Source organism: Pseudophryne corroboree, chromosome 10, assembly GCF_028390025.1.
Source record: "Pseudophryne corroboree isolate aPseCor3 chromosome 10, aPseCor3.hap2, whole genome shotgun sequence".
NCBI classification, from domain to species: Eukaryota; Metazoa; Chordata; class Amphibia; order Anura; family Myobatrachidae; genus Pseudophryne; species Pseudophryne corroboree.
The window spans coordinates 358,734,783-358,762,024 of NC_086453.1; the positions used below are offsets into that span (position 1 = coordinate 358,734,783).

The 27,242-nt window shown below is 48.7% G+C and overlaps 1 protein-coding gene across 1 annotated transcript in view; it reads right to left on the minus strand.

The window, feature by feature from the left end:
- Nucleotides 1-1,998: 1,998 nt before the first annotated feature.
- Nucleotides 1,999-27,242, minus strand: part of LOC134965372 (indolethylamine N-methyltransferase-like) — a 98,468-nt gene continuing 73,224 nt past the window's right edge. The window contains exon 3 of the mRNA XM_063941838.1: nt 1,999-2,419. Coding sequence (XP_063797908.1) covers nt 1,999-2,419 — 421 coding nt within the window. The remainder of the gene's footprint in view (nt 2,420-27,242) is intronic.

A 27,242-nucleotide genomic window follows, 5' to 3' on the forward strand; every position in this document is an offset into this window, starting at 1 on the left:
ATCTCTGCCCTCGCCCGCCCTGTAACTCCCTCTCAGCATCCCTTCCCTCGCCCTCCCTGTAACTCCCTCTCAGCATCCCTGCCCTCACCCTCCCTGTCTCTCCCACAGCCACTACTATCAGTCACCTCGGTGCCTGCACTGCTCTGGTCACTGCTAGCGCTTGATCTACTCTCCCTGCTACATGGGACACGTGGTGGGAAACTAGAGTGACATGGGAGAGCTGAAGTGACATCATACAATCAGACATTTTGGTTTCTTATTACAGATGTAGCCACGCTCATCATTGCCGTGATGCATATACATGGGCATACCCATCGCAGCAAGCTGCAGCATACACCATACTGCAACTAGTCACAGCTGTGATTGCACCATTGAAGTCTATGGTGTGCATGCCATAGATGCGGGCACACTAGCCACGCTACACATGTCATGATGAGAAGCGTGGTTACATCTGTACATGAGGCAGCCAAAACAATAGTATAATTTTCTGGGTGTGGGAATTTAGTGTGGATCTGGCCTTCAGCGATTCAGCAATTTAAGGGTGCCAAAATGAGATTATATCTTGCCCCCCCAACCTAAAAATGTTCTGATGCCTCTGATCAGTGGGATAATAAAATGATAAGTGGGTCATTGTAGTAACTACGAGTCTGCTGAGTGAATGACAACAATGATCCCTGGTGGGTGACAGAACCACTCACAGATCACACATGAATCTCAGACTCTTTATTCAACAGTAACCTGCAAGAAATGACAATTACTTTATCTGTTGATCAGGTTTTAACATCAGCTCTGTATAAATGTACAGTAATATATGTGATTATTTATTATTAAGGTTTATCATTTGCAAATAGTCAGGAAGATCTGGTATATTTATGTCTATTTGTATCTCAGACTTACAGTAGGGGCTGATCTGAGTCACACGCTGCGGCCGCTTCTGTTGGTGTAGTTGTGTCTGTGACTATATGATAATGTGGGTAATAGCCCTTCCCCTGGTGTACAAGCTGCGTCTGACTGTGCCAGGACTGAGACGCTGACCTCCAGCATCTGTAGACACTGTAACACCGCTCAGTACATCATTACATGTCACCATCAGTCACACCATAGACACTTACCCCAGCCCCATGCTAGGTGTGAGTGCCTAAATGTCTCTATACACAGCCACTTCATCGACATACAGATGTGTCCTCAAACACTTTTCCTATATCCTGCCATGTATGGCACGGTTTGGAATGCCATAGAGTCAGAGATTAGCCATGCTTTATTATGCTACTTTATACATATTCTATTATCGGAAACAATTTATTTTTAAATCCATCCACTCGCTGCATGTAGAAAAAGTTTAGCCGTGGTATATATAGTAAAGGATTAAGTGGCCACATCTGTACCTGCAACACTTCCATGACACTCACATACATACCACCCAACATTCTCCATGGTGAAGTAGGGACGCCTGCACCCAAAAAGGGGACATGGATTTGGCAAAAACGTGGCATGGCTTCACAGGAATGATGTGATTGTGATCCACGCCCCCTGTTTTCAAGCCCACACACCACACACCCTGCACCCATATAATTATACTTATCACTCTGCCGTCCCCGCACTGGCTGCAGAGCTGAAAAAATCACAGGGAAAGTGTCCGCCGTGGCCATTATCCTTGTGATTTGTGCAGTAGAGATTTTCCCCTGGAACAAGGTGCAGGTGACAAGTTCTCAGAGACCTGCGCATACAGAGCAAACTGTGGCACGAAGCCAGAGTCTACCTCACCACCGGAGAGGAGGTGGCCCATACGGAACCTGTATATATGCCCCTCATTTCTGAAACCACACCTGGGAACACCTAATATATTATCATTACACTTGTACGTGTGCATGTCAAAGCTACTTCAGCTGTGTACAAACACAATCACGATGTATACACAGTGCAATATAGACACACGCGCAGTATAAGAAAATGGTTAACTGTACCTAACACAGCATGTGACTCAGAATCAGGCCCTTATTACTCTCTATGAGCTGTAATAAACAGAATTCCCTCATAGTCACAAAGGTCACTTTCTGCTGTTCTTTTATGGACTACACAGTGGTCAATAACAAACCCTTCATCAGTGAGAACTTTTCTTGCAAATTTCACATCATATCTGAACATATGTATCTTGTCCTGCCCAATAATCCCATAACTTGTATTTAAAGCTCCCAAAAATATCAGGTGTCCTTCAGGTTTTAGTAGCTTCACAAATTTTCTGAAATTATTTATATAATCATCTTGGTCTTTGCTGATTAAATCCAGCATCCATGCACTGATGACACAGTCTGCTAGTGGGAGCACCTCCGGGTCTGTGAGATTCTCATTGTCAATGTCACATTTCATGATGTTTGTTATTGCCGTCTTCAATGTCATGTCTTTGTCCTGGCACTGGTCACTGAAATATACAAACACAATAAGGTTCACTGGGATCTAGGACTAGCCAGGCCACCACATGAGAAATAGGATATAGTTTTATATGGAGATTGAATGGGTGGGAAGGTAAAATTTAGGAAGGCATTGTTTGTTTTCTAGAAGGGTTCCTCAAAAGTGGTAGAGATTGGGCATTATTCTACACTTTCTATCAGACACCCCTTTAATCTTTCAGGAGCATTTTATATGGAAGTGGTGGGAAACAGGTGGCCATTGGATACCTCTATCTGGAACACTCAGCTCCAAACCTGCTTTATTCTCTGCTGAAAACAAAACTATAATCAATTATAAAGCAGAGAATAAGACTGAAGATGATCAGAGCATCAGATTTCTTTATTGCTTATCATCATGCAATATAAACAGTGTATGTTGATCTTAGAGCATTTGTGACACTTTTGGGTTAGCGGAAGCAAAGAACCAAGGAGTCTGCAGTCTTGATAAAGTCCCAGTGCATTGTGGGATGAAACGCGATGACACTATCACTCACTGGCTTACCTCTACTGCATCACTAGCACAGGGAGATACGCTGCTGTAAGTGACTGAAACTACCCCTGCACTGTGGTCTGCACTGGCAGCGACAAACATCCGGCAGCTAACCAAACAGAACAAAATGCTTACCAGCGCTGTTACCTGCCCGGGACAGTGATATCCTCACCACCGGGAGAAGAGGAATGGGGGCTTGATCACATTGGAAGGATCACTACACATGTGCAGGGGTAACTATAACAGCGGCCACGCTACGGTAATCAGTATTCTGTATCTGAACTTAGCCGGGATGCCGTCAGCCAGCATTGACTAAGTGGAACATTGGTGGTCATTCCGAGTTGATCGCAGCCAGCAACTTTTTGCTGCTGCTGCGATCAACTAGTACACGCCTATGGGGGAGTGTATTTTAGCTTAGCAGGACTGCGATCTCTTGTGCAGCCCTGCTAAGCTAGAAAAATTTCAAGTAGAAGAAGGCCAGCCCTATACCTACTTACCCTATGCGACGATCTTTGCGATGCTGGAGCCGGCTTTGATGTCAGACATCTGCTGGACACGCCTGCGTTTTCATTACCACTCCCCAAAAACGGTCTCCAATGGTCCGGATCCGCCCAGGTACTCCTTCTTCTAGTCAATCTTCTTTACGGTCGGCTCTGTTGACCGCTTCCATTGTAGGACGCAACGTAACGGTCACCGGGCAACGTCACGTACGCGCATTGCAGCCGCCGCCTATGCACATTTTGGACCCATTCGCATTGCAGCGATAAACCGCTGCATGCGAATGGGTCGGAATGACCCCCATTGTTACCATTTAAAGCCTTTGGGTGAAGTGAGGTAATTCATTTATTTGGAAATTCTAGTGCAACAAAAATGCTACTTAGTTGCAAAAGATATTAAAGCAACAGTGTCACAGTATACTAGGGAGCATTAAGGACCTTTAATTAGGACCAATAAAACTAGGGAGCATTAAGTACCACTGATGAACTGTCCATGGCCCTCATTCAGAGTTGATCGCTCGCTAGCTGGTTTTAGCAGCAATGCACACTCTAGGCCGCCGTCCTCTGGTAGTGTATCTTAGCTTAGCAGAAAAGTGAACGAAAGGATCGCAGAACTGCTCGTAAGTCTTTTCATGCAGTTTCTGAGTAGCTCCAGACCAACTCCTACCTTGTGATCACTGGAGACAGTTTGGTTCCTGCTTTGATGTCACAAACACACCCAGCGTTCTGCCAGCCACTCCCCCGTTTCCCCAGGCACGCCTGCGTTTTTACCTGACACACCTGCGTTTTTACCTGACACGCCTGCGCTTTTTAGCACACTCCTGGAAAACGGCCAGTTACCTCCCAGAAACACCCACTTCCTGTCAATCACTCACCGTTCAGCAGTGTGACTGAAAAGCGCAGCTAGACCTTGTATAAAACAGCATAGTTTTGTGTGAAGGTACGCTGCGCGTGTGCACTGCGGACCATACGCATGCGCATAATTGCCGATTTTTAGCCTGATCGCCGCATTGTGACCGAAAACAGCTAGCGATCAACTCGGAATGAGGGCCCATGTCCTGCAAGTCACCAGGGACCCTTAATGAACAAGTCTCATGTGATTATATTTGTGAGCTTAATTCTCAGCCTGCTGTAATCATCTCCATCATGATTCTGTTCCCTGATTCCATGTACTGCAACTACAGATATGTCCTGAAACATCTTGCGTCAATATGCCATGTAGTGGGAGATCCCTGGTGTGAGTGATCTGACAGGTACCGTGCAACTCTTTACATTGGGCATCTATTTTTGCTGAAATGGATCTTATTTGTATCATGATGTGAATATGATGCATACACAGACTCTGCGGATTAGAATGATGTGTGTGTCTGTGGCTGTATCTGCATACACAATGGTATGTTACAGTTTTTACTAGGAAAACACTGTAATGTAGCATTTCATGTGCAGATACAGCCGCAGTCGCACACAGAATATAGGCATGCTGCATATCATTTTACTCAGCATAAGCTGTATGTGCGGCATATTCACATTGTTTTAAATAAGATGCATTTTAATGGAAAAGTTACACGTAAAGACACTCAGCGCTATGAGTCACTCCAGGGCATGGTAGGCTAGATGTGAGTGGACCCTTCTATATCTCCAGCCCTTCTGTAAGCAAGTAATGTAACTTGTGTACACGTCCCAGGTACAGTAAGATCACACTAGAGGACTTTATTAGCTCAGTACTGTGTTCATATTTCTCTGAGTCTCTGATTACTCCAGTATTTCCCTGCACATTAATACTAGCTATTCCAGTTCCTGTCTGTTACTCAGTTCCCAGTTCAGTTCAACCTCGCAGCACTTAGACTTTCTCAGCAATTCTGATCCTAGTTTAGATTTACTTGATCCATTACACCACTATACCCAGCAATACCCAGCATCAAGCTAATCTGGTTCCACAAATCACAATGTATGTATATATAATTGCCTCCACACTCAAGAGCATACAGGCAAGTGTATATACCCTCCAGCGCCAGTATCTACCATATGGATGGAGATTTAATAATGGTGCGGTCTGCTGCTCCTACTTATAAGGAGAATTGCATTCCTTATGATGAATAAAAAACCACTAATTACAGGGTCTCTTTTAATTGGTGCGGGCAGCGCTTCTCTTTTTTACAAGGGAGTTCATATACCTTTAAATAGTGATTTTTAATCTGGTTCCAGCCTGGGTTTTGCCCATTCCGGTCCCAGTCCAGTATCCTGAGAGGCTGGTTTCATCCTGGTCAAAGTGTTCTCTTCATTTTCCAGTGTATACCTGCTCCTGTACTAGGAACCCAGGCAGAGGACTGCAACCTGTGTGCTGGGCACAACGTAGTCAACACTTCCTTGCTGGGGTCCCTAACGAACACCAGCAGCACATTAGACGCCGCGCCTCTGCACTGGGTTAAACCAACTCCTAGTACAGGAAAGTCCATATTTCCATCCAAGAACCGTGACAAAGAGGATGGTATATTGGAGGTCATTTCAAGTTGATTGCACGCTGCCAATTTTTGCTGCGCAGCGATTAGGTCTCTACTACGCATGCATATGCACCGCAATGCGCACGCACGTCATACGGGTACAATGCGGATCGTTGCTGAGCGATGTATTTAACGAAGAATCCATACGCACAGCCGATCGCAAGAAGATTAACAGAAAGAGGGCATTTATGGGTGTCAAATGACCATTTTCTGGGAGTGGTAGGGAAAATGCAGGCGTGTCCAGGCATTTAGATGGCAGGTGTGTGACATCAATTCCGAGACCAAAAAGACTGAAGTGATCGCAAGGGCTGAGTAAGTCTAGACCTACTCTGAAACTGCACAAATGTTTTTGCAGAGCTCGGCTGCACAGGTAATCGCACACTTGCAAAGCGAAAATACACTCTCTCGTGGGCGGCGACTATGCATTTGGACGGCTGCTAAAAACAGCTAGCGAGCAAGCAACTCGGAATGAGGGCCATTGTACTGCCTATTTTACTCTCTAATCAAGAAAATGAGAAAAGTAAAAAGTATTAACAATAAGACTTGAATACTGCAGAGAAGCCATGCTGAGGCATGAGGCCTGAGGCCTAGTGGATTAACCATATATTTATAAACTCTGAATTTGCCGATTCCCCTTGGTGTGCTGGGATAAACTTTTTTTTCTTTTTCTTGTTTAGAATAACCCCTCCCTTTCATGCACATGAATAGTATTATTAAATTACTTGAGCAGCTTCCATTTTATATTCCTAGTTTACTCTATATTGTGCAGCATGTACAGTAAATGGTTGTGCAAGAACTATTGGTTGCAAAGGAGCTTTCAAAAGTATAGAGCTATCAAGTCACCAAGTAGGATGACTCTTATCATGGAGAAAGAAGGAGGATCTGACAAGACACCTGACGCTTTATCAGCCCTTACCAGAAACTGAGTTATTACATTTATTTACATGAAATTGTTTTGAGAATAAGCCTTATAGGATAGGGTGTGAAATGTTTGGCTAGTTATTTAATTATTGACCATCTGAGTTGAGTGGCTTACAAACTATTTACCCTAGATCAGAGGTTCCCAAATGTGGTCCTCAAGGCACCCAACATTCCAGAAATTAGGTGTATCGATGGTTCAGCAAAGATGTTTAAATCAAATTGACTGAGGTGCTAATTAAGTCACCTGTGGCCAAGCATGGATACATTTAAAACCTGGACCATTGTGGTGCTTTAAGGACGGCATTTGGGAACCTCTGCCCTAGATGTTTCCACATTACTACCATGGTGGGAGTCAGCCAATGATAACAATACCTTATGGCACAAAGGATAGCTTTCTGAATAATCTTTAAAGAAAAGAGATTTGGTTATAACTGAAAGCATAAATCAGAACCAAGGTAAATACATGAGAGATGTAAAAGAAGAAGAGAGTAATAAGTTTACCAGGGTGCACCGGGACTCAAACAATTTCTATTAAAGGTTTATCACTTTATTGGTATGCACTAAAATATCTCATTATTTTTAGAGATGAGCGGGTTCGGTTCCCCGGAATCCGTACCCGCCCGAACTTCAGCCTTTTTTGCACAGGTCCGAGCAGACTCGGATCCTCTCGCCTTGCTCGGTTAACCCGAGCGCGCCCGACAGTCATCATCCCGCTGTCGGATTCTCGCGAGACTCGGATTCTATATAAGGAGCCGCGCGTCGCCGCCATTTTCACACGTGCATTGAGATTGATAGGGAGAGGACGTGGCTGGCATCCTCTCCGTTTAGATTAGAAGATAGAGACGAGTGACATTTGATTTACTACTAATTTTGGGGAGCAGTTGTTAGGAGTACTCAGTACAGTGCAGAGTTTTGCTGATAGTGACCACCAGTTTTATTATAATCCGTCTCTGCCTGAAAAAAACGATACATACCATATCTGTGCTCAGCCTCAGTGTGCTGCATGATATATAATCTATGTATATCTGACTGTGCTGAGTGCTCACTGCTCACACAGCTTAATTGTGGGGGAGACTGGGGAGCAGTTATAGCAGGAGTACAGTGCACACTTTTGCTGCCAGTGACCACCAGTATATTGTCTGCCTGAAAAAGTTAAACACTCCTGTGGTGTTTTTCTTTTTTATTCTATAAACACATTCTGCTGACAGTGTCCAGCAGGTCCGTCATTCATTATATTATATAAATATTTACCTACAGTAGTGTTATATATTTTTTTTCATCTCTATCATCTTTATCATCTCTATATTAGCAGACGCAGTACGGTAGTCCACGGCTGTGGCTATCTCTGTGTCGTCAGTGCTAGTCCATAATTGTATACCTACCTACCTGTGGTGGTTTTTTTTTCTCTATCTTCTTCATACTAGTAGTTTAGGAATCTGCTGACAGTGTCCAACAGGTCCGTCATTATATTATATACCTACAGTAGTAATATATTTAGTATATTATCTATACTAGCAGATGCAGTACGGTAGGCCACGGCTGTACCTACCTCTGTGTCGTCAGTGCTCGTCCATAATTGTATACCTACCTACCTGTGGTGGGTTTTTTTTTCTATCTTCTTCATACTAGTAGTTTAGGAGTCTGCTGACAGTGTCCACCAGGTCCGTCATTATATTATATACCTACAGTAGTAATATATTTAGTATATTATCTATACTAGCAGACGCAGTACGGTAGGCCACGGCTGTAACCTACCTCTGTGTCATCACTCGTCCATAATTGTATACCTACCTGTGGTGGGTTTTTTTTTATATCTTCTTCATACTAGTAGTTTAGGAGTCTGCTGACAGTGTCCACCAGGTCCGTCATTATATTATATACCTACAGTAGTAATATATTTAATATATTATATATACTAGCAGACGCAGTACGGTAGGCCACGGCTGTACCTACCTCTGTGTCGTCACTCGTCCATAATTGCATACCTACCTGTGGTGGTTTTTTTTTCCTATCTTCTTCATACTAGTAGTTTAGGAGTCTACTGACAGTGTCCACCAGGTCCGTCATTATATTATATACCTACAGTAGTAATATATTTAGTATATTATCTATACTAGCAGACGCAGTACGGTAGGCCATGGCTGTACCTACCTCTGTGTCGTCACTCGTCCATAATTGTATACCTACCTGTGGTGGGGTTTTTTTTTCTATCTTCTTCATACTAGTAGTTTAGGAGTCTGCTGACAGTGTCCACCAGGTCCGTCATTATATTATATACCTACAGTAGTAATATATTTAGTATATTATCTATACTAGCAGACGCAGTACGGTAGGCCACGGCTGTAACCTACCTCTGTGTCATCACTCGTCCATAATTGTATACCTACCTGTGGTGGGTTTTTTTTTATATCTTCTTCATACTAGTAGTTTAGGAGTCTGCTGACAGTGTCCACCAGGTCCGTCATTATATTATATACCTACAGTAGTAATATATTTAATATATTATATATACTAGCAGACGCAGTACGGTAGGCCACGGCTGTACCTACCTCTGTGTCGTCACTCGTCCATAATTGCATACCTACCTGTGGTGGTTTTTTTTTCCTATCTTCTTCATACTAGTAGTTTAGGAGTCTACTGACAGTGTCCACCAGGTCCGTCATTATATTATATACCTACAGTAGTAATATATTTAGTATATTATCTATACTAGCAGACGCAGTACGGTAGGCCATGGCTGTACCTACCTCTGTGTCGTCACTCGTCCATAATTGTATACCTACCTGTGGTGGGGTTTTTTTTTCTATCTTCTTCATACTAGTAGTTTAGGAGTCTGCTGACAGTGTCCACCAGGTCCGTCATTATATTATATATACCTACAGTAGTTATATATATATTTTTTTTTATATCATTAATTATCATCTCTACACTAGCAGATGCAGTACGGTAGTCCATGGCTGTAGCTACCTCTGTCTTATTAGTCACTCGTCATCCATAAGTATACTAGTATCCATCCATCTCCATTGTTTACCTGAGGTGCCTTTTTGTTGTGCCTATTAAAATATGGAGAACAAAAAGGTTGAGGTTCCAAAAATAGGGAAAGATCAAGATCCACTTCCACCTCGTGCTGAAGCTGCTGCCACTAGTCATGGCCGAGATAATGAAATTCCATCAACGTCGTCTGCCAAGGCCGATGTCCAATGTCATAGTACAGAGCATGTAAAATCCAAAACACAAAAGATCAGTAAAAAAAGGACTCAAAAATCTAAATTAAAATCGTCGGAGGAGAAGCGTAAACTTGCCAATATGCCATTTACCACACGGAGTGGCAAGGAACGGCTGAGGCCCTGGCCTATGTTCATGGCTAGTGGTTCAGCTTCACATGAGGATGGAAGCACTCAGCCTCTCGCTAGAAAAATTAAAAGACTTAAGCTGGCAAAAGCACAGCAAAGAACTGTGCGTTCTTTGAAATCACAAATCCAAAAGGAGAGTCCAATTGTGTCGGTTGGGATGCCTGACCTTCCCAACACTGGACGTGAAGAGCATGCGCCTTCCACCATTTGCACGCCCCCTGCAAGTGCTGGAAGGAGCACCCGCAGTCCAGTTCCTGATAGTCAGATTGAAGATGTCAGTGTTGAAGTACACCAGGATGAGGAGGATATGGGTGTTTCTGGCGCTGGGGAGGAAATTGACAAGGAGGATTCTGATGGTGAGGTGGTTTGTTTTAGTCAGGCATTTGGGGAGACATCTGTTGTCCATGGGAGGAATATGGCCATTGACATGCCTGGTGAAAATACCAAAAAAATCAGCTCTTCGGTGTGGAAGTATTTCAACAGAAATGCGGACAACAGGTGTCAAGCCGTGTGTTGCCTTTGTCAAGCTGTAATAAGTAGGGGTAAGGACGTTAACCACCTCGGAACATCTTCCCTTATACGTCACCTGCAGCGCATTCATCATAAGTCAGTGACAAGTTCAAAAACTTTGGGTGACAGCGGAAGCAGTCCACTGACCAGTAAATCCCTTCCTCTTGCAACCAAGCTCACTCAAACCACCCCACTAACTCCCTCAGTGTCAATTTCCTTCTTCCCCAGGAATGCCAATAGTCCTGCAGGCCATGTCACTGGCAATTCTGACGAGTCCTCTCCTGCCTGGGATTCCTCCGATGCATCCTTGCGTGTAACGCCTACTGCTGCTGGCGCTGCTGTTGTTGCTGCTGGGAGTCGATGGTCATCCCAGAGGGGAAGTCGTAAGACCACTTTTACTACTTCCACCAAGCAATTGACTGTCCAACAGTCCTTTGCGAGGAAGATGAAATATCACAGCAGTCATCCTGCTGCAAAGCGGATAACTGAGGCCTTGGCATCCTGGGCGGTGAGAAACGTGGTTCCGGTATCCATCGTTACTTCAGAGCCAACTATAGACTTGATTGAGGTACTGTGTCCCCGGTACCAAATACCATCTAGGTTCCATTTCTCTAGGCAGGCGATACCGAAAATGTAATCAGACCTCAGAAAAAGACTCACCAGTGTCCTAAAAAATGCAGTTGTACCCAATGTCCACTTAACCACGGACATGTGGACAAGTGGAGCAGGGCAGACTCAGGACTATATGACTGTGACAGCCCACTGTGTAGATGTATTGACTCCCGCCGCAAGAACAGCAGCGGCGGCACCAGTAGCAGCATCTCGCAAACGCCAACTCTTTCCTAGGCAGGCTACGCTTTGTATCACCGCTTTCCAGAATCCGCACACAGCTGAAAACCTCTTACGGCAACTGAGGAAGATCATCGCAGAATGGCTTACCCTAATTGGACTCTCCTGTGGATTTGTGGCATCGGACAACGCCAGCAATATTGTGCGTGCATTATATCTGGGCAAATTCCAGCACGTCCCATGTTTTGCACATACCTTGAATATGGTGGTGCAGAATTATTTAAAAAACGACAGGGAGGTGCAAGAGATGCTGTAGGTGGCCAGAAGAATTGCGGGACACTTTCGGCGTACAAGCACCACGTACAGAAGACTGGAGCAACACCAAAAACGCCTGAACCTGGCCTGCCATCATCTGAAGCAAGAAGTGGTAGCGAGGTGGAATTCAACCCTCTATATGCTTCAGAGGATGGAGGAGCAGCAAAAGGCCATTCAAGCCTATACATCTGACCACGATATAGGAGGTGGAATGCACCTGTCTCAAGCGCAGTGGAGAATGATTTCAGCATTGTGCAAGGTTCTGCAACCTTTTGAACTTGCCACACGTGAAGTCATTTCAGACACTGCCAGCCTGAGTCAGGACATTCCCCTCATCAGGCTTTTGCAGAAGAAGATGGAGACATTGAAGGAGGAGCTAAGACAGAGCGATTCCGCTAGGCATGTGGGACTTGTGGATGGAGCCCTTCATTCGCTAAACCAGGATTCACGGGTGGTCAATCTGTTGAAATCAGAGCACTACATTTTGGCCACCGTGCTCGATCCTAGATTTAAAACCTACGTTGGATCTCTCTTTCCGGCAGACACAAGTCTGCAGGGGTTCAAAGAACTGCTGGTGAGAAAATTGTCAAGTCAAGCGGAACGCGACCTGTCAACATCTCCTCCCTCACATTTTCCCGCAACTGGGGGTGCGAGGAAAAGGCTACGAATTCCGAGCCCACCCGCTGGCGCTGATGCAGGGCAGTCTGGAGCGACTGCTGATGCTGACATCTGGTCCGGACTGAAGGACCTGCCAACGATTACTGACATGTCGTCTACTGTCACTGCATATGATTCTCTCACCATTGAAAGAATGGTGGAGGATTATATGAGTGACCGCATCCAAGTAGGCACGTCAGACAGTCCGTACGTATACTGGCAGGAAAAAGAGGCAATTTGGAGGCCCTTGTACAAACTGGCTTTATTCTACCTAAGTTGCCCTCCCTCCAGTGTGTACTCCAAAAGAGTGTTTAGTGCCGCCGCTCACCTTGTCAGCAATCGGCTTACGAGGTTACTTCCAGAAAATGTGGAGAAGATGATGTTCATTAAAATGAATTATAATCAATTCCTCCGTGGAGACATTCACCATCAGCAATTGCCTCCAGAAAGTACACAGGGAGCTGTGATGGTGGATTCCAGTGGGGACGAATTGACAATCTGTGAGGAGGGGGATGTACACGGTGATGAATCGGAGGATGATGATGAGGTGGACATCTTGCCTCTGTAGAGCCAGTTTGTTCAAGGAGAGATTAATTGCTTCTTTTTTGGTGGGGGTCCAAACCAACCCGTCATTTCAGTCACAGTCGTGTGGCAGACCATGTCACTGAAATGATGGGTTGGTTAAAGTGTGCATGTCCTGTTTATACAACATAAGGGTGGGTGGGAGGGCCCAAGGACAATTCCATCTTGCACCTCTTTTTTCTTAAATTTTTCTTTGCGTCATGTGCTGTTTGGGGAGTATTTTTTGGAAGGGCCATCCTGCGTGACTCTGCAGTGCCACTCCTAGATGGGCCAGGTGTTTGTGTCGGCCACTTGGGTCGCTGAGCTTAGTCACACAGCTACCTCATTGCGCCTCTTTTTTTCTTTGCATCATGTGCTGTTTGGGGAGGGTTTTTTGGAAGGGCCCTCCTGCGTGACATTGCAGTGCCACTCCTAGATGGGCCAGGTGTTTGTGTCGGCCACTTGGGTCGCTGAGCTTAGTCACACAGCTACCTCATTGCTCCTCTTTTTTTCTTTGTGTCATGTGCTGTTTGGGGAGTGTTTGTTGGAAGGGCCATCCTGCGTGACACTGCAGTGCTACTCCTAGATGTGCCAGGTGTTTGTGTCGGCCACTTGGGTCGCTGAGCTTAGTCATCCAGCGACCTCGATGCAAATTTTAGGACTAAAAATAATATTGTGAGGTGTGAGGTGTTCACAATAGACTGAAAATGAGTGTAAATTATGGTTATTGAGGTTAATAATACTATGGGATCAAAATGACCCCCAAATTCAATGATTTAAGCTATTTTTTAGGGTTTTTTGAAAAAAACACCCGAATCCAAAACACACCCGAATCCGACAAAAAAAATTCGGTGAGGTTTTGCCAAAACGCGTTTGAACCCAAAACACGGCCGCGGAACCGAACCCAAAACCAAAACACAACACCCGAAAAATTTCCGGTGCACATCTCTATATTGCTAAAACAGTGAGATATAAAATAAAGGATAGTGAAAAAGAAGAGAAAAAGTGTGTATAATATAAAACTATCCAATATGAACTGTTGTATATTTTGGGTTTTTAAATCTATTCTATGAGAGCACACGGCTGTTATCTTTCACAAATCCTGTATATTCATACACAAACTACTGTATATCTGAAGTGTTCTATTATCACATAATGTATCTCTCAATGGGGGTAATTCCAAGTTGATCGCAGCAGGATTTTTGATAGCAATTGGGCAAAACCATGTGCACTGCAGGGGAAGCAGATATATCATGTGCAGAGAGAGTTAGATTTGGGTGGGTTATTTTGTTTCTGTGCAGGGTAAATACTGGCTGCTTTATTTTTACACTGCAAATTAGATTGCTGATTGAACACACCCCACCCAAATCTAACACTCTCTGCACATGTTATATCTACCCCTCCTGCAGTGCTCATGGTTTTGCCCAATTGCTAACTTTCTTGCTGCTGCGATCAACTCAGAATGAGGGCCAATGTCTGATATCATTATACAGTAGTGGATCTTGCCATAGGCAAGCAGGAATTTAGCCCGGTGCGCCACTGTCCCGATGGTGAAGTTTCTCCCATAGATCCGAGGAGCAGCGCTGGTGGCAGGAGACAGAGAGCAGCAGTGGTCGGGAAGCAGGAGCGGGGATGGTGAGTATTTATTTATTTATTTTGGTAAACGGCACAGCTACAGGGGGCACAGTATTGGGGACACACCTACTGAGGGCACAGCTACAGGGGGCACAGTACTGGGGGCACACCTACTGAGAGCAGAGTACTGGGGGCACAACTACTGAGGGCACAGTACTGGGGGCACAACTACTGAGGGCACAGTACTGGGGACACAACTACTGAGGGCACAGTACTGGGGGCACAACTACTGAGGGCACAGTACTGGGGGCACAACTACTGAGGGCACAGTACTGGGGGCACAACTACTGAGGGCACAGTACTGGGGACACAACTACTGAGAGCAGAGTACTGGGGGCACAAATACTGAGGGCACAGTACTGGGGGCACAACTACTGAGAGCAGAGTACTGGGGGCACAACTACTGAGGGCACAGTACTGGGGGTACAACTACTGAGAGCACAGTACTGGGGGCACAACTACTGAGGGCACAGTACTGGGGACACAACTACTGAGAGCAGAGTACTGGGGGCACAACTACTGAGGGCACAGTACTGGGGACACAACTACTGAGAGCAGAGTACTGGGGGCACAACTACAGAAGGCACAGTACTGGGGGCACAACTACTGAGAGCAGAGTACTGGGGGCACAACTACTGAGGACACAGTACTGGGGACACAACTACTGAGAGCAGAGTACTGGGGGCACAACTACTGAGGGCACAGTACTGGGGGCACAACTACTGAGAGCAGAGTACTGGGGGCACAACTACTGAGGGCACAGTACTGGGGGCACAACTACTGAGAGCAGAGTACTGGGGGCACAACTACTGAGGGCACAGTACTGGGGGCACAACTACTGAGAGCAGAGTACTGGGGGCACAACTACTGAGGGCACAGTACTGGGGACACAACTACTGAGAGCACAGTACTGGGGACACAACTACTGAGGGCACAGTACTGGGGGCACAACTACTGAGGGCACAGTACTGGGGGTACAACTACTGAGAGCAGAGTACTGGGGGCACAACTACTGAGGGCACAGTACTGGGGGCACAACTACTGAGAGCAGAGTACTGGGGGCACAACTACTGAGGGCACAGTACTGGGGACACAACTACTGAGAGCAGAGTACTGGGGGCACAACTACTGAGGGCACAGTACTGGGGACATAACTACTGAGAGCAGAGTACTGGGGGCACAACTACTGAGGGCACAGTACTGGGGGCACAACTACTGAGAGCAGAGTACTGGGGGCACAACTACTGAGGGCACAGTACTGGGGGCACAACTACTGAGAGCAGAGTACTGGGGGCACAACTACTGAGGGCACAGTACTGGGGGCACACCTACTGAGAGCAGAGTACTGGGGGCACAACTACTGAGGGCACAGTACTGGGGGCACAACTACTGAGAGCAGAGTACTGGGGGCACAACTACTGAGGGCACAGTACTGGGGACACAACTACTGAGGGCACAGTACTGGGGGCACAACTACTGAGGGCACAGTACTGGGGGCACAACTACTGAGAGCAGAGTACTGGGGGCACAACTTCTGAGGGCACAGTTCTGGGGGCACAACTACTGGGGGCACAACTACTGAGGGCACAGTACTGGGGGCACAACTACTGAGGGCACAGTACTGGGGGCACAACTACTGAGGGCACAGTACTGGGGGCACAACTACTGAGAGCAGAGTACTGGGGGCACAACTACTGAGGGCACAGTACTGGGGACACAACTACTGAGGGCACAGTACTGGGGGCACAACTACTGAGGGCACAGTACTGGGGGCACAACTACTGAGAGCAGAGTACTGGGGGCACAACTTCTGAGGGCACAGTTCTGGGGGCACAACTACTGAGGGCACAGTACTGGGGGCACAACTACTGAGGGCACAGTACTGGGGGCACAACTACTGAGGGCACAGTACTGGGGGCACAACTACTGAGGGCACAGTACTGGGGACACAACTACTGAGAGCACAGTACTGGGGGCACAACTACTGAGGGCACAGTACTGGGGACACAACTACTGAGAGCACAGTACTGGGGGCACAACTACTGAGGGCACAGTACTGGGGGCACAACTACTGAGGGCACAGTACTGGGGACACAACTACTGAGAGCACAGTACTGGGGGCACAACTACTGAGGGCACAGTACTGGGGACACAACTACTGAGGGCACAGTACTGGGAGCACAACTACAGAGGGCACAGATACAGGGGGCACAGTACTGGGGGCACAACTACTGAGGGCACAGTACTGGGGACACAACTACTGAGAGCAGAGTACTGGGGGCACAACTACTGAGAGCACAGTACTGGGGGCACAACTACTGAGAGCAGAGTACTGGGGGCACAACTACTGAGAGCACAGTACTGGGGGCACAACTACTGAGAGCAGAGTACTGGGGGCACAACTACTGAGGGCACAGTACTGGGGGCACACCTACTGAGAGCAGAGTACTGGGGGCACAAGTACTGGGGGCACAACTACTGAGAGCAGAGTACTGGGGGCACAACTACTGAGGGCTCAGTACTGGGGCCACAACTACTGAGGGCACAGTACTGGGGGCACAACTACTGAGGGCACAGTACTGGGGGCATAACTGTGACCACGCTCCTTCCACATGAAGCAACACCCCTCTTTTTTGCCACACAATAACCCTCTTTTGCCTATCAGGTGTGGGGGGGGAACCGGTCACCAAAGGAAACTTTCGCCCTGGGTGCCACAAGTTGTAGAACTGACCCTGTCATTATAGGATATATGGGTGGCTTTTATTAGGAGTATCTATAGTCACAGTCACAGCTATATGATGATATATAGTATACTACACTATAAGCTCACTGTATTTCATGACAACATTATTGAGTGAGTATATACTAGTCATCTGTTTTTAATAATTGCAGTTTATACATTTTAATTACAGCTATCAGTATTATACCGTAGAGAACTTCATTAGACTTGTGTATTAATATAGCTGCTATTGGGATGTGGTCATGAGAGAACGCCGGTCACTATATCAACATCAGAATCCCAAGCACTGAACAGCCCAACAGCCGGCATGCTAACAGGGACTATTCCCACAAGTGGGTGTCTATGACACCTATAGAGAGGGAACAGACCCTGTGGCGAGCGCAGCGAGCAACCGAGACCACTATATGGCAAGCACAAGGGGCTACATTGCGCCCCCTCACCGGTAATCTGGTGACCGGCAGGATCCCAAACTCATCCCCTGCTATTGATGATATATAATGTGCTGTATACACACTGTATGTCAGTAACAACGTCAGTGAGTGAGTATATACTAATCAGATGTTTATTGCAGTCTACACATTCATTTTGCAGCTGCTGGTATTATACCATAGAGACTCTGATGAAACTACTGTGTCATAGTGTCTCCTACCCCCACGTTCCGGCTCAGTGTGCTGCGTCTCTTACATGGCGGGTAGCGGCCAGTGGCTGAGCACTCACTGAGGGAACACCAGTCTGCCGATTAGCGCTGGAGAGCCCTGTTTTAACTGTCAGCCAGCAGGGCTCGCACTGATCGGAAGGCTTCTATTTGCCCCCTCATCTAGGTCGCCTCCAATCAGTGCCCTCTTTTCCCATTGAACCCCCCACAGTCGGCTCGCGGTCCACACGAGGACTCTCTTTGCTGCCCTGCAGGAGGTTGCTCCATGTCATGTGGTAGCGTGAGGAAGTTGTCTTTGCCGCCCAACATAGCATTGCTTCAGCGGCGCGAGGGACCCTTCAATCAGGTGGTATACTGCGCTCCTATACATCAGCTGCATTCTGTCTCGTGCAGCGTCCAAGCACACACATGACACCAGAACACAAACAAAATATATATATATATACACATGTAAATAAATTATGTCAATTTACCATATTTAATTATAATGGCACGGTCGTGCCCTTATATTAAGGCTGAATCGAACAAACGGAATTCTCCCATAGGGAACTTCTGAGATGGGGGCATGGTGTTTGAGGGGCTACACCTCAAAACTAATTGGACGTACTGAGCTGAAATTTGGCATGGACGCGTAGAATCATCACCCGCTGCTGCATGCCAAATTTCAGGGCAAAATAATAAAAAATGAGGAATTGGGAGTAACCTAAAGTTCCAACTGTCAGTTTTTTTCTGCCACTCCCTCTGTGGCTTTTTGACAACGTTTTCCCATAGAGTGAATGAGGAGATTTTTGGGAAGGCATAACTCAGGATAGAGGACGAATTAAGACTTGGGGTTTGTTTTATTAGATAGAGTATGCCCCAGTGTAGTGCCTTTTGGGGTTGTGGTTTTTGAGAAAGTTATAGTTTTTTTTTTTATTAAGTAAAATATGCCCCATTATAAAGATAGGGCTTTTCAATTTGTTGCTGATGCGCAGTGGCCGCCAGCAGGGGGTGTACGCAGAGAGGCTTCATATGGGTATACAAACATGGCCGACTTTGAAGCCAGCCCAGAACCCTTGGTTAATGGGACCCGCAGCCGCCAGCATGATCAGTTTCACAGCGGCAGCTTTCAGACTTGAGGAGCGGAGCGGGGAGAGAAGGTGCACAGAGGGACCCGCAGCCGCCGGCATTCCCCGTTATAGTAATGATGATGTAGTGACCTAGAGCCGCATACATGGTCATGCGCACCTGCTTCGGTAAGTACAACTGTTCCTCCTGTAGTAGTGTTGCTAATCGCAGGGACAGCAAACTTATCGTAGCAGCCGTCCTCACATCAAAGTAAGTATCCACCACCGCCATTCACGCCACGTTGGATACTCCCCTCCTCCTCCTCGCTGCGTGGCCGGCCGCCCCCCCCACCCTCCTCCTCCCCTGCTGTGTCCGCCGCATGCCCGCCCGCCCTGCTGTGTACCCGTCCCCCCCCCCCCGGCCGCCCTGCTGTGTACACCCCCCACCCTCATCCTCCCCTGCTGTGTCCGCCGCATGCCCGCCCGCCCTGCTGTGTACCCGCCCCCCCCCCGGCCGCCCTGCTGTGTACCCCCCCCGGCCGCCCTGCTGTGTACCTGTCCCCCCCCCGCCCGCGGCCCGCCCAGCTGTGTCCGCGACCCGCCCTGCTGTGTCCGTCCACCCTCCCTGCTGTGTCCGTCCATCCCCCCCTCGCCCTCCCTCCCTGCTGTGTCCGTCCATCCCCCCCGACCTCCCTCCCTGCTGTGTCCGTCCATCCCCCCCCCGCCCTCCCTCCCTGCTTTGTCCGTCCAACCCCCCCCCCGCCCTCCCTCCCTGCTGTGTCCGTCCATCCCCCCCGCCCTCCCTCCCTGCTGTGTCCGTCCATCCCCCTCCCCGCCCTCCCTCCCTCCCTGCTGTGTCCGGCCATCCCCCCCGCCCTCCCTCCCTGCTGTGTCCGTCCATCCGCCCTCCCTCCCTGCTGTGTCCGTCCATCCCCCCCCGCCCTCCCTCCCTGCTGTGTCCGTCCACTCCCCCCGCCCTCCCTCCCTCCCTGCTGTGTCCATTCACCCCCCCCCGCCCTCCCTCCCTGCTGTGTCCGTCCATCCCCCCCGCCCTCCCTCCCTGCTGTGTCCGTCCACCCCCCCCGTCCTCCCTCCCTGCTGTGTCCGTCCATCCCCCCCTCCGCCCTCCCTCCCTGCTGTGTCCGTCCACCCCCCCCCGCCCTCCCTCCCTCCCTGCTGTGTCCGGCCACCACCCCCCGCCCTCCCTCCCTGCTGTGTCCGCCCATCCCCCCCGCCCTCCCTCCCTGCTGTGTCCGTCCATCCCCCCCGCCCTCCCTCCCTCCCTGCTGTGTCCGTCCGTCCATCCATCCATCCCCCCTGCGCCCTCCCTCCCTGCTGTGTCCGTCCATCCCCCCCGCCCTCCCTCCCTCCCTGCTGTGTCCGTCCGTCCATCCATCCATCCCCCCCCTGCGCCCTCCCTCCCGGCTGTGTCCGTCCATCCCCCCGCCCTCATTCCCTGCTGTGTCCGTCCATCACCCCCCCGCCCTCCCTCCCTGCTGTGTCCGCCAATCCCCCCCCGCCCTCCCTCCCTCCCTCCCTCCCTGCTGTGTCCGTCCATCCCCCTCCGCCCTCCCTCCCTCCCTGCTGTGTCCGTCCATCCACACCCCCCGCGGCCTCCCTCCCTGCTGTGTCCGTCCATCCATCCCCCCCGCCCTCCCTGCTGTGTCCGTCCATCCCCCCCGCCCTCCCTGCTGTGTCCGTCCAGCCCCCCCGCCCGCCATCCCTGCTGTGTCCGTCCACCCCCCCCCGCCCTCCCTGCTGTGTCCGTCCATCCCCCCCCCCGCCCTCCCTGCTGTGTCCGTCCATCCCGCCCTCCCTGCTGTGTCCGTCCATCCATCCCCCCCGCCCTCCCTGCTGTGTCCGTCCATCCATCCCCCGCCCTCCCTGCTGACACACACAGACACGCAGCGCCTGACACACACAGACGCGCAGCGCCTGACACACGCAGACGCGCAGCGCCTGACACACGCAGACGCGCAGCGCCTGACACACGCAGCGCCTGACACACACTCACACGCACCTGACACACACTCACACGCACCTGACACACACACGCAGCACCTGACACACACTCGCACGCACCTGACACACACACGCAGCACCTGACACACACACGCAGCACCTGACACACACACGCAGCACCTGACACACACACACACAGCACCTGACACTCACACTCACGCACCTGACACATGCACTCACACGCAGCACCTGACACACTGACACGCAGCACCTGACACACACGCAGCACCTGACACACACGCAGCACCTGACACAGACACGCAGCACCTGACACAGACACGCAGCACCTGACACAGACACGCAGCACCTGACACACACATGCAGCACCTGACACACACACGCAGCACCTGACACACGCAGCACCTGACACACGCAGACACGCAGCACTTGACACACACGCAGACACGCAGCACCTGACACACACACACACACACAGCACCTGACACACACACACACACACGCAGCACCTGAGACACACACACACACGCAGCGCCTGACACACACACGCAGACACGCAGCGCCTGACACACACACGCAGACACGCAGCGCCTGACACACACACGCAGACATGCAGCGCCTGACACACACACGCAGACATGCAGCGCCTGACACACACAGATATGCAGCACCTGACACACCCACACACATACAGACATGCAGCACCTGACACACACACACACACACACACACGCAGCACATGACACACACACAGACGCAGCACCTGACACTCACACGCAGCACCTGACACACACGCACACACTCACACGCAGCACCTGACACACACTCACACGCAGCACCTGACACACACTCACTCGCAGCACCTGACACACACTCACACGCAGCACCTGACACACAGACACGCAGCACCTGACACACACACACAGACGCGCAGCGCCTGACACACACAGACACGCAGCGCCTGACAGACACGCAGCACCTGACTCACACGCACTCACACGCAGCACCTGACACGCACACACACTCACACGCAGCGCCTGACACGCACTGACACGCAGCGCCTGACACACACACACACTGACACGCATCGCCTGACACGCACACGCACTGACACGCAACGCCTGACACGCACTCACACGCAGCGCCTGACACGCACACGCACTCACACGCAGCGCCTGACACGCACACGCAGACACGCAGCGCCTGACACACACACGCACATACTAGTGATGAGTGGGTTCGGTTCTTCGGAATCCGGACCCCCCGAACTTCACCCATTTTACACGGGTCCGAGGCAGGTTCGAACCTTCCCGCCTTGCTCGGCTAACCCGAGCGCGCCCGAACTTCATCATCCCGCTGTCTGGATTCTCGCGAGATTCGGATGTCTGCATTCGTGGAAAGGGGTAACATGTGTAAACATGGGACCCCTTTCAGTCCGTCTGGTCCGGGTGTTCGATTTGTTGTTTTGCCAAGTACGTGGATTTAATCTGGAACCTGGATCAGGTGAGTATAATTATCTTTTATTTTCAGGTACCCGTGGATTCTACTTGGAGAAGAGGACCGACAGCTTCGTGTCAACATAGGTAAGTATGTGTGTGTCGGCAGGTGTGAAATAAAGTTATACTTTCACGGTGTCTGTGTCCTGTTTTTATTTGGGTATTTTTTTTCCAGTAGAACTACAGGTACCAGCGGGCCCGTTTTTCTCCCGCATGCTGGTACTTGTGGTTCTCCAAGTACCAGCTTGCGGGGGAGGCTTGCTGGGATTTGTAGTACTACTGGAAAAAAAAATATTCTTTAAATTTTCTCAAGGCTATCAGTTTCCCATCCGCAGCCATTGGATGGGGGGGACAGCCTCGGGCTTCACCCATGGCCCTTGGGTGGCTGGGGGAGGGGACCCCTTGATTGAAGGGGTCCCCACTCCCCCAGGGTACCCCAGCCAGGGGTGACTAGTTGGATATTTAATGCCACGGCCGCAGGGCACTGTATAAAAGTGACCCCCGGCTGTGGCATTATCTGTCCAGCTAGTGGAGCCCCACGCAATTTTTTTTTCCGGGTTTTTTACATTCCATTTAAAAAAAAATTATAATCTTTTAAAAAATATATAAATAATACTTGTGCCTCCAAAAAAGACAAACCAAGTACCTAATCCCATCTAATATAGATATGCTATTGCCAAAAAAACCAACTTTTATTTATTGGATTCCGCCTGCAAAGTGTGGCGGATTGAAAATGACGAATTTACTGTTTAAAAGCACTGTTGTCGAATTTACAAACATCAATTGAATATACTTTTGTCTAATTGCTGCATTTGTACCATTGCAGAAAAGTCGAATTTGTCAAATGTCGAATTTTAAAAAGTCGAATTTTGAAAGCCTGTAAGAATAGGCCCGCCCCTTTCTTCACATCAGCCGTCCCCTTCTACCACTGTACCTTGCTCTCTCCTGTCTGTGCTCTCTCCCGTCTGTAGGACTAGGCCCCGCCCCCTTCTTACCCTCCTGTGACTGCTCTCTCCTGACAAGTGGACCAGGCCTGCCCCCTACACGCTGCTGGTGTCTTCATTGTTACTTGGTCTGGAGCTCCGTTGGGGAGAGAACTCACGTGAGCTCATTAAGAATGAGGAACTGGGATGTTTTAATTTTATTGTGAGTAGTGTAGTGTGGTGATGTAGTATGTTGTATGGGGGGTATAGTGTAATTATGAAGTACAGCATATGGGAGGGCTATAGCATAGTGATGTAGTGTGGCATATGGGGGGTGGTAGCGCATAGGCGTGCATACAGGGGGTGCCTGGTGCGCACAGGCACTCCCTAATGTCCAGCACCGCTGCACGCCACGCTTGCTGTAGCACAGTGATCACTGAGTGTGTGATCGGTGGAGCCTAGCCTGCAGCCGGCCACCCTCCCCTCCCTGCAGTGTGTCCGGCCACCCTCCCTCCCTACCGTGTGTCCGGCCACCCTCCCTCCCTGCCGTGTGTCCGGCCACCCTCCCCTCCCTGCATCAGCTGCAAAGGCAGCAAAATATTTTGACCAAAGTCTAAAGGCCCATACACATTAAACGATGTCGCTCTGTGAGTGACATCGTCTAATGTTTCCCCCTCCCGGGCCGGCCGGCGGCCGACTGTACACACTGAGCGATATGACCGCTCATATCGCTCAGTGACGTCACGCCCCCGCCAGCCCTGCATGAAGGTCGTGGACGACAGTCCACATCCTTCATGCATGACCTACCGACAGCGACGATTGTTGCCGACCCGCGGGGCCGCGCATCGTTCGTCGCTGGCGGCATACACACTTAACGATAAAACGAGCGACGTCGCTCAAGGAGGGGGAAAATGAGCGACGTTGCTCAGTAAATCGTTAAGTGTGTATGGACCTTAAACAATTCGGTTTGGTTAATAAAATAATTTTGCACAGAATAGTGATGTTATACGAACATTTTCATTAAACATTTAAAAAATCAAATGTTTATTCTTACAGTGAAATTTTACATTTCTGAATAAAAAAAATAAATTTAAAAAAAGCGATGAAATTCCATAGACAAAAAACCTTACGGTTTCACATGTCCCATTAAGGCTTCTTAGACATGATTGAAATTTCAGAAACCTGTTGTAACTCTTACACTCAAACTCCAAAAAGCAATGAAATTCCGATCATTAAGGCTGACGCCTTAATGGACGTGTTCCTTGCGCAATACAGATATGGTATGCCATCACAGCCTGTGGGTAAGTGCAGATTCAGCACTCTCACAGAGTTACATTGCTGTCACTCACACAATGGTGGAGCTGCTAATTCACAGATTTGTGTGCTCATTGGAATACACACATGCAGTCTATGCAACTGAAGGTCTGAGCATGCCACACAGTGCCCACAACCATCCCATTCGGTCACCACAACAATCCCACCTTGTTACAACAGCTTCTCACTCCATACATCCATCTCACTTAGTATACACATTTAGCTCCCTCAAACATCTTGGCTAATTGCTAAAACTAGAATACCACATCTACTGTCTATGCATCTACACTTACTTCCCCTATACACCCCCATGCTGCCCTGTCTTCCCCAATCCCTACTGCTGTGTTCTTCCATCTGCGCTAGTCTGTACTAACTTATCTGCACCATCTGTCTTTCCCCACCTGTGCCTTGTCTGTACCACCGTTTCCTTCTCTCTGTGCTGCTCAGTGTTTCCCTCTTCAACGTCACTCTGTCTCCTCCAGTACAGGGCACACTGTCTTCTCTCCCATCTGCACCAGCTTTCTACCCATCCATACCAGTGTTTTCAACCCATCTGCACCATTTCCCCCATCTGCACCGCTCTGTCTCCCTTCCCATACTTGCTGCTTAATCTACCCCCTATCCACACCACTCTTACCCCATTCATGTAGCCGACATCCTGAAGGTAAATTTCGTGGGTCCTGCGCTCTTGGCAGGGAAATAACCGCCACAGCCCACCCCCCAGTGGTCCGGAAACGCCTCCGTTGTGCAGACCATGCCCTGCCAATGGCATTCTAACGCTGTTTGCACGCCCCCCTCCTTCCCCGCAACCACCTCTGCCTATCAGTCAGGCAGGGGGATCGCAGCCAGTGAGATGCTGATAGCATCTCACTGGGCTCCTGGGGTACGCACGCGCAGTGCGGCCATTGCACGTGCGCACCTCACAAACTAATTCAGACTGCGATCGCTGCTGCTGCGGTCTGAATTACCCCCTGTGTTTCTTTGTCCCCCCCATCAGTGCTGCTTAGTGTTCCCTCTATCCACACACTTCTGTTCCCCCATCCACACCGCTCTCCTCCCTCCAATCAACAACACTCATACCTCATCTGAGCAGCTTTGTCTTCCGCTCAGACCTTCAGTTGCATAGACTGCATGTGTGTATTCCAATGAGCACACAAATCTGTGAATTAGCAGCTCCACTATTGTGTGAGTGACAGCAATGTCACTCTGTGAGAGTGCTGAATCTGCACTTACCCACAGGCTGTGATGGCATACCATATCTGTATTGCGCAAGGAACACGTCCATTAAGGCGTCAGCCTTAATGATCGGAATTTCATCGCTTTTTGGAGTTTGAGTGGAAGAGTTACAACAGGTTTCTGAAATTTCAATCATGTCTTAGAAGCCTTAATGGGACATGTGAAACCGTAAGGTTTTTTGTCTATGGAATATATATATATATAACTTATTTACCTATTATGAATTAGATAAAAAGTAATTAATTAATTTATTTATTTATTAACTCCCTGTTTTACTTAATATATTATTGTGTTATACTTGTATATAATTTCATGAATTATTTATATATATATATATATATATATATATATATATATATATATATGTATACATACATATTACTGTATTTGTCCACATACATGGCTACATTACTAAATAAAAAACAGGGAGATAGACATTTATTGAAAGTTCTGTGCAGATGTAGAGAGAATTGACAGCATTGGAAAGGAATGAGTTAAACATCTTGTGAGGGGTGGACCTAGCTGGAAGGAAAGAACAGCCCTTGAAAAATGGGAGGGTTAGTATATATAGGGAAGGATAGGCCATTTTGTTTCTCTCTGTTGGTGAAATTGCCTTGTTGTGTGGGTGAGTTCTGCAGTGCAGAACTTCCTATTTCATTCACAGTTTGCATCAGCATGTAGTGAGGAGTTTCACAACACCCAGCAGAAGATTTTGCACAAGCAGTATGCACAGAAGTAAGTAGTACCAGATGCAGCAGCAAGTGTTTGGACATCTGGACTAATAGGACAGTGATTATATCACAGAAAGGTGAGCAGCATGACACACATGCTCACTCACAGATACACATAGACTTGGGCTAGGCAGTGCAGATACTATTTTATTTATTAGATCTGTATTGCTGGGCTGTGTCCCCCCCCCCCCCCCCTCCTACTTTTACCTTTCATTTTACAGCATCAGTTTCAGGGAGTGAAAATCCAGTGAAGTGAGTGAGACAGTGAGAAGCCTAATGCAGCTGCTGGCTCTATTCTGTCTGTGTCTGACTCCTCCTTCCTGATCAACTAATCTTTGCCAAAGCTGTGAACTGAATAAACTATTTCACTTTGAAGATTAGTTGATTTTGAACTAATCTTTCATGAACTACCCATCACTAGCCAGTTTCTACGTCTCCCCTGCTG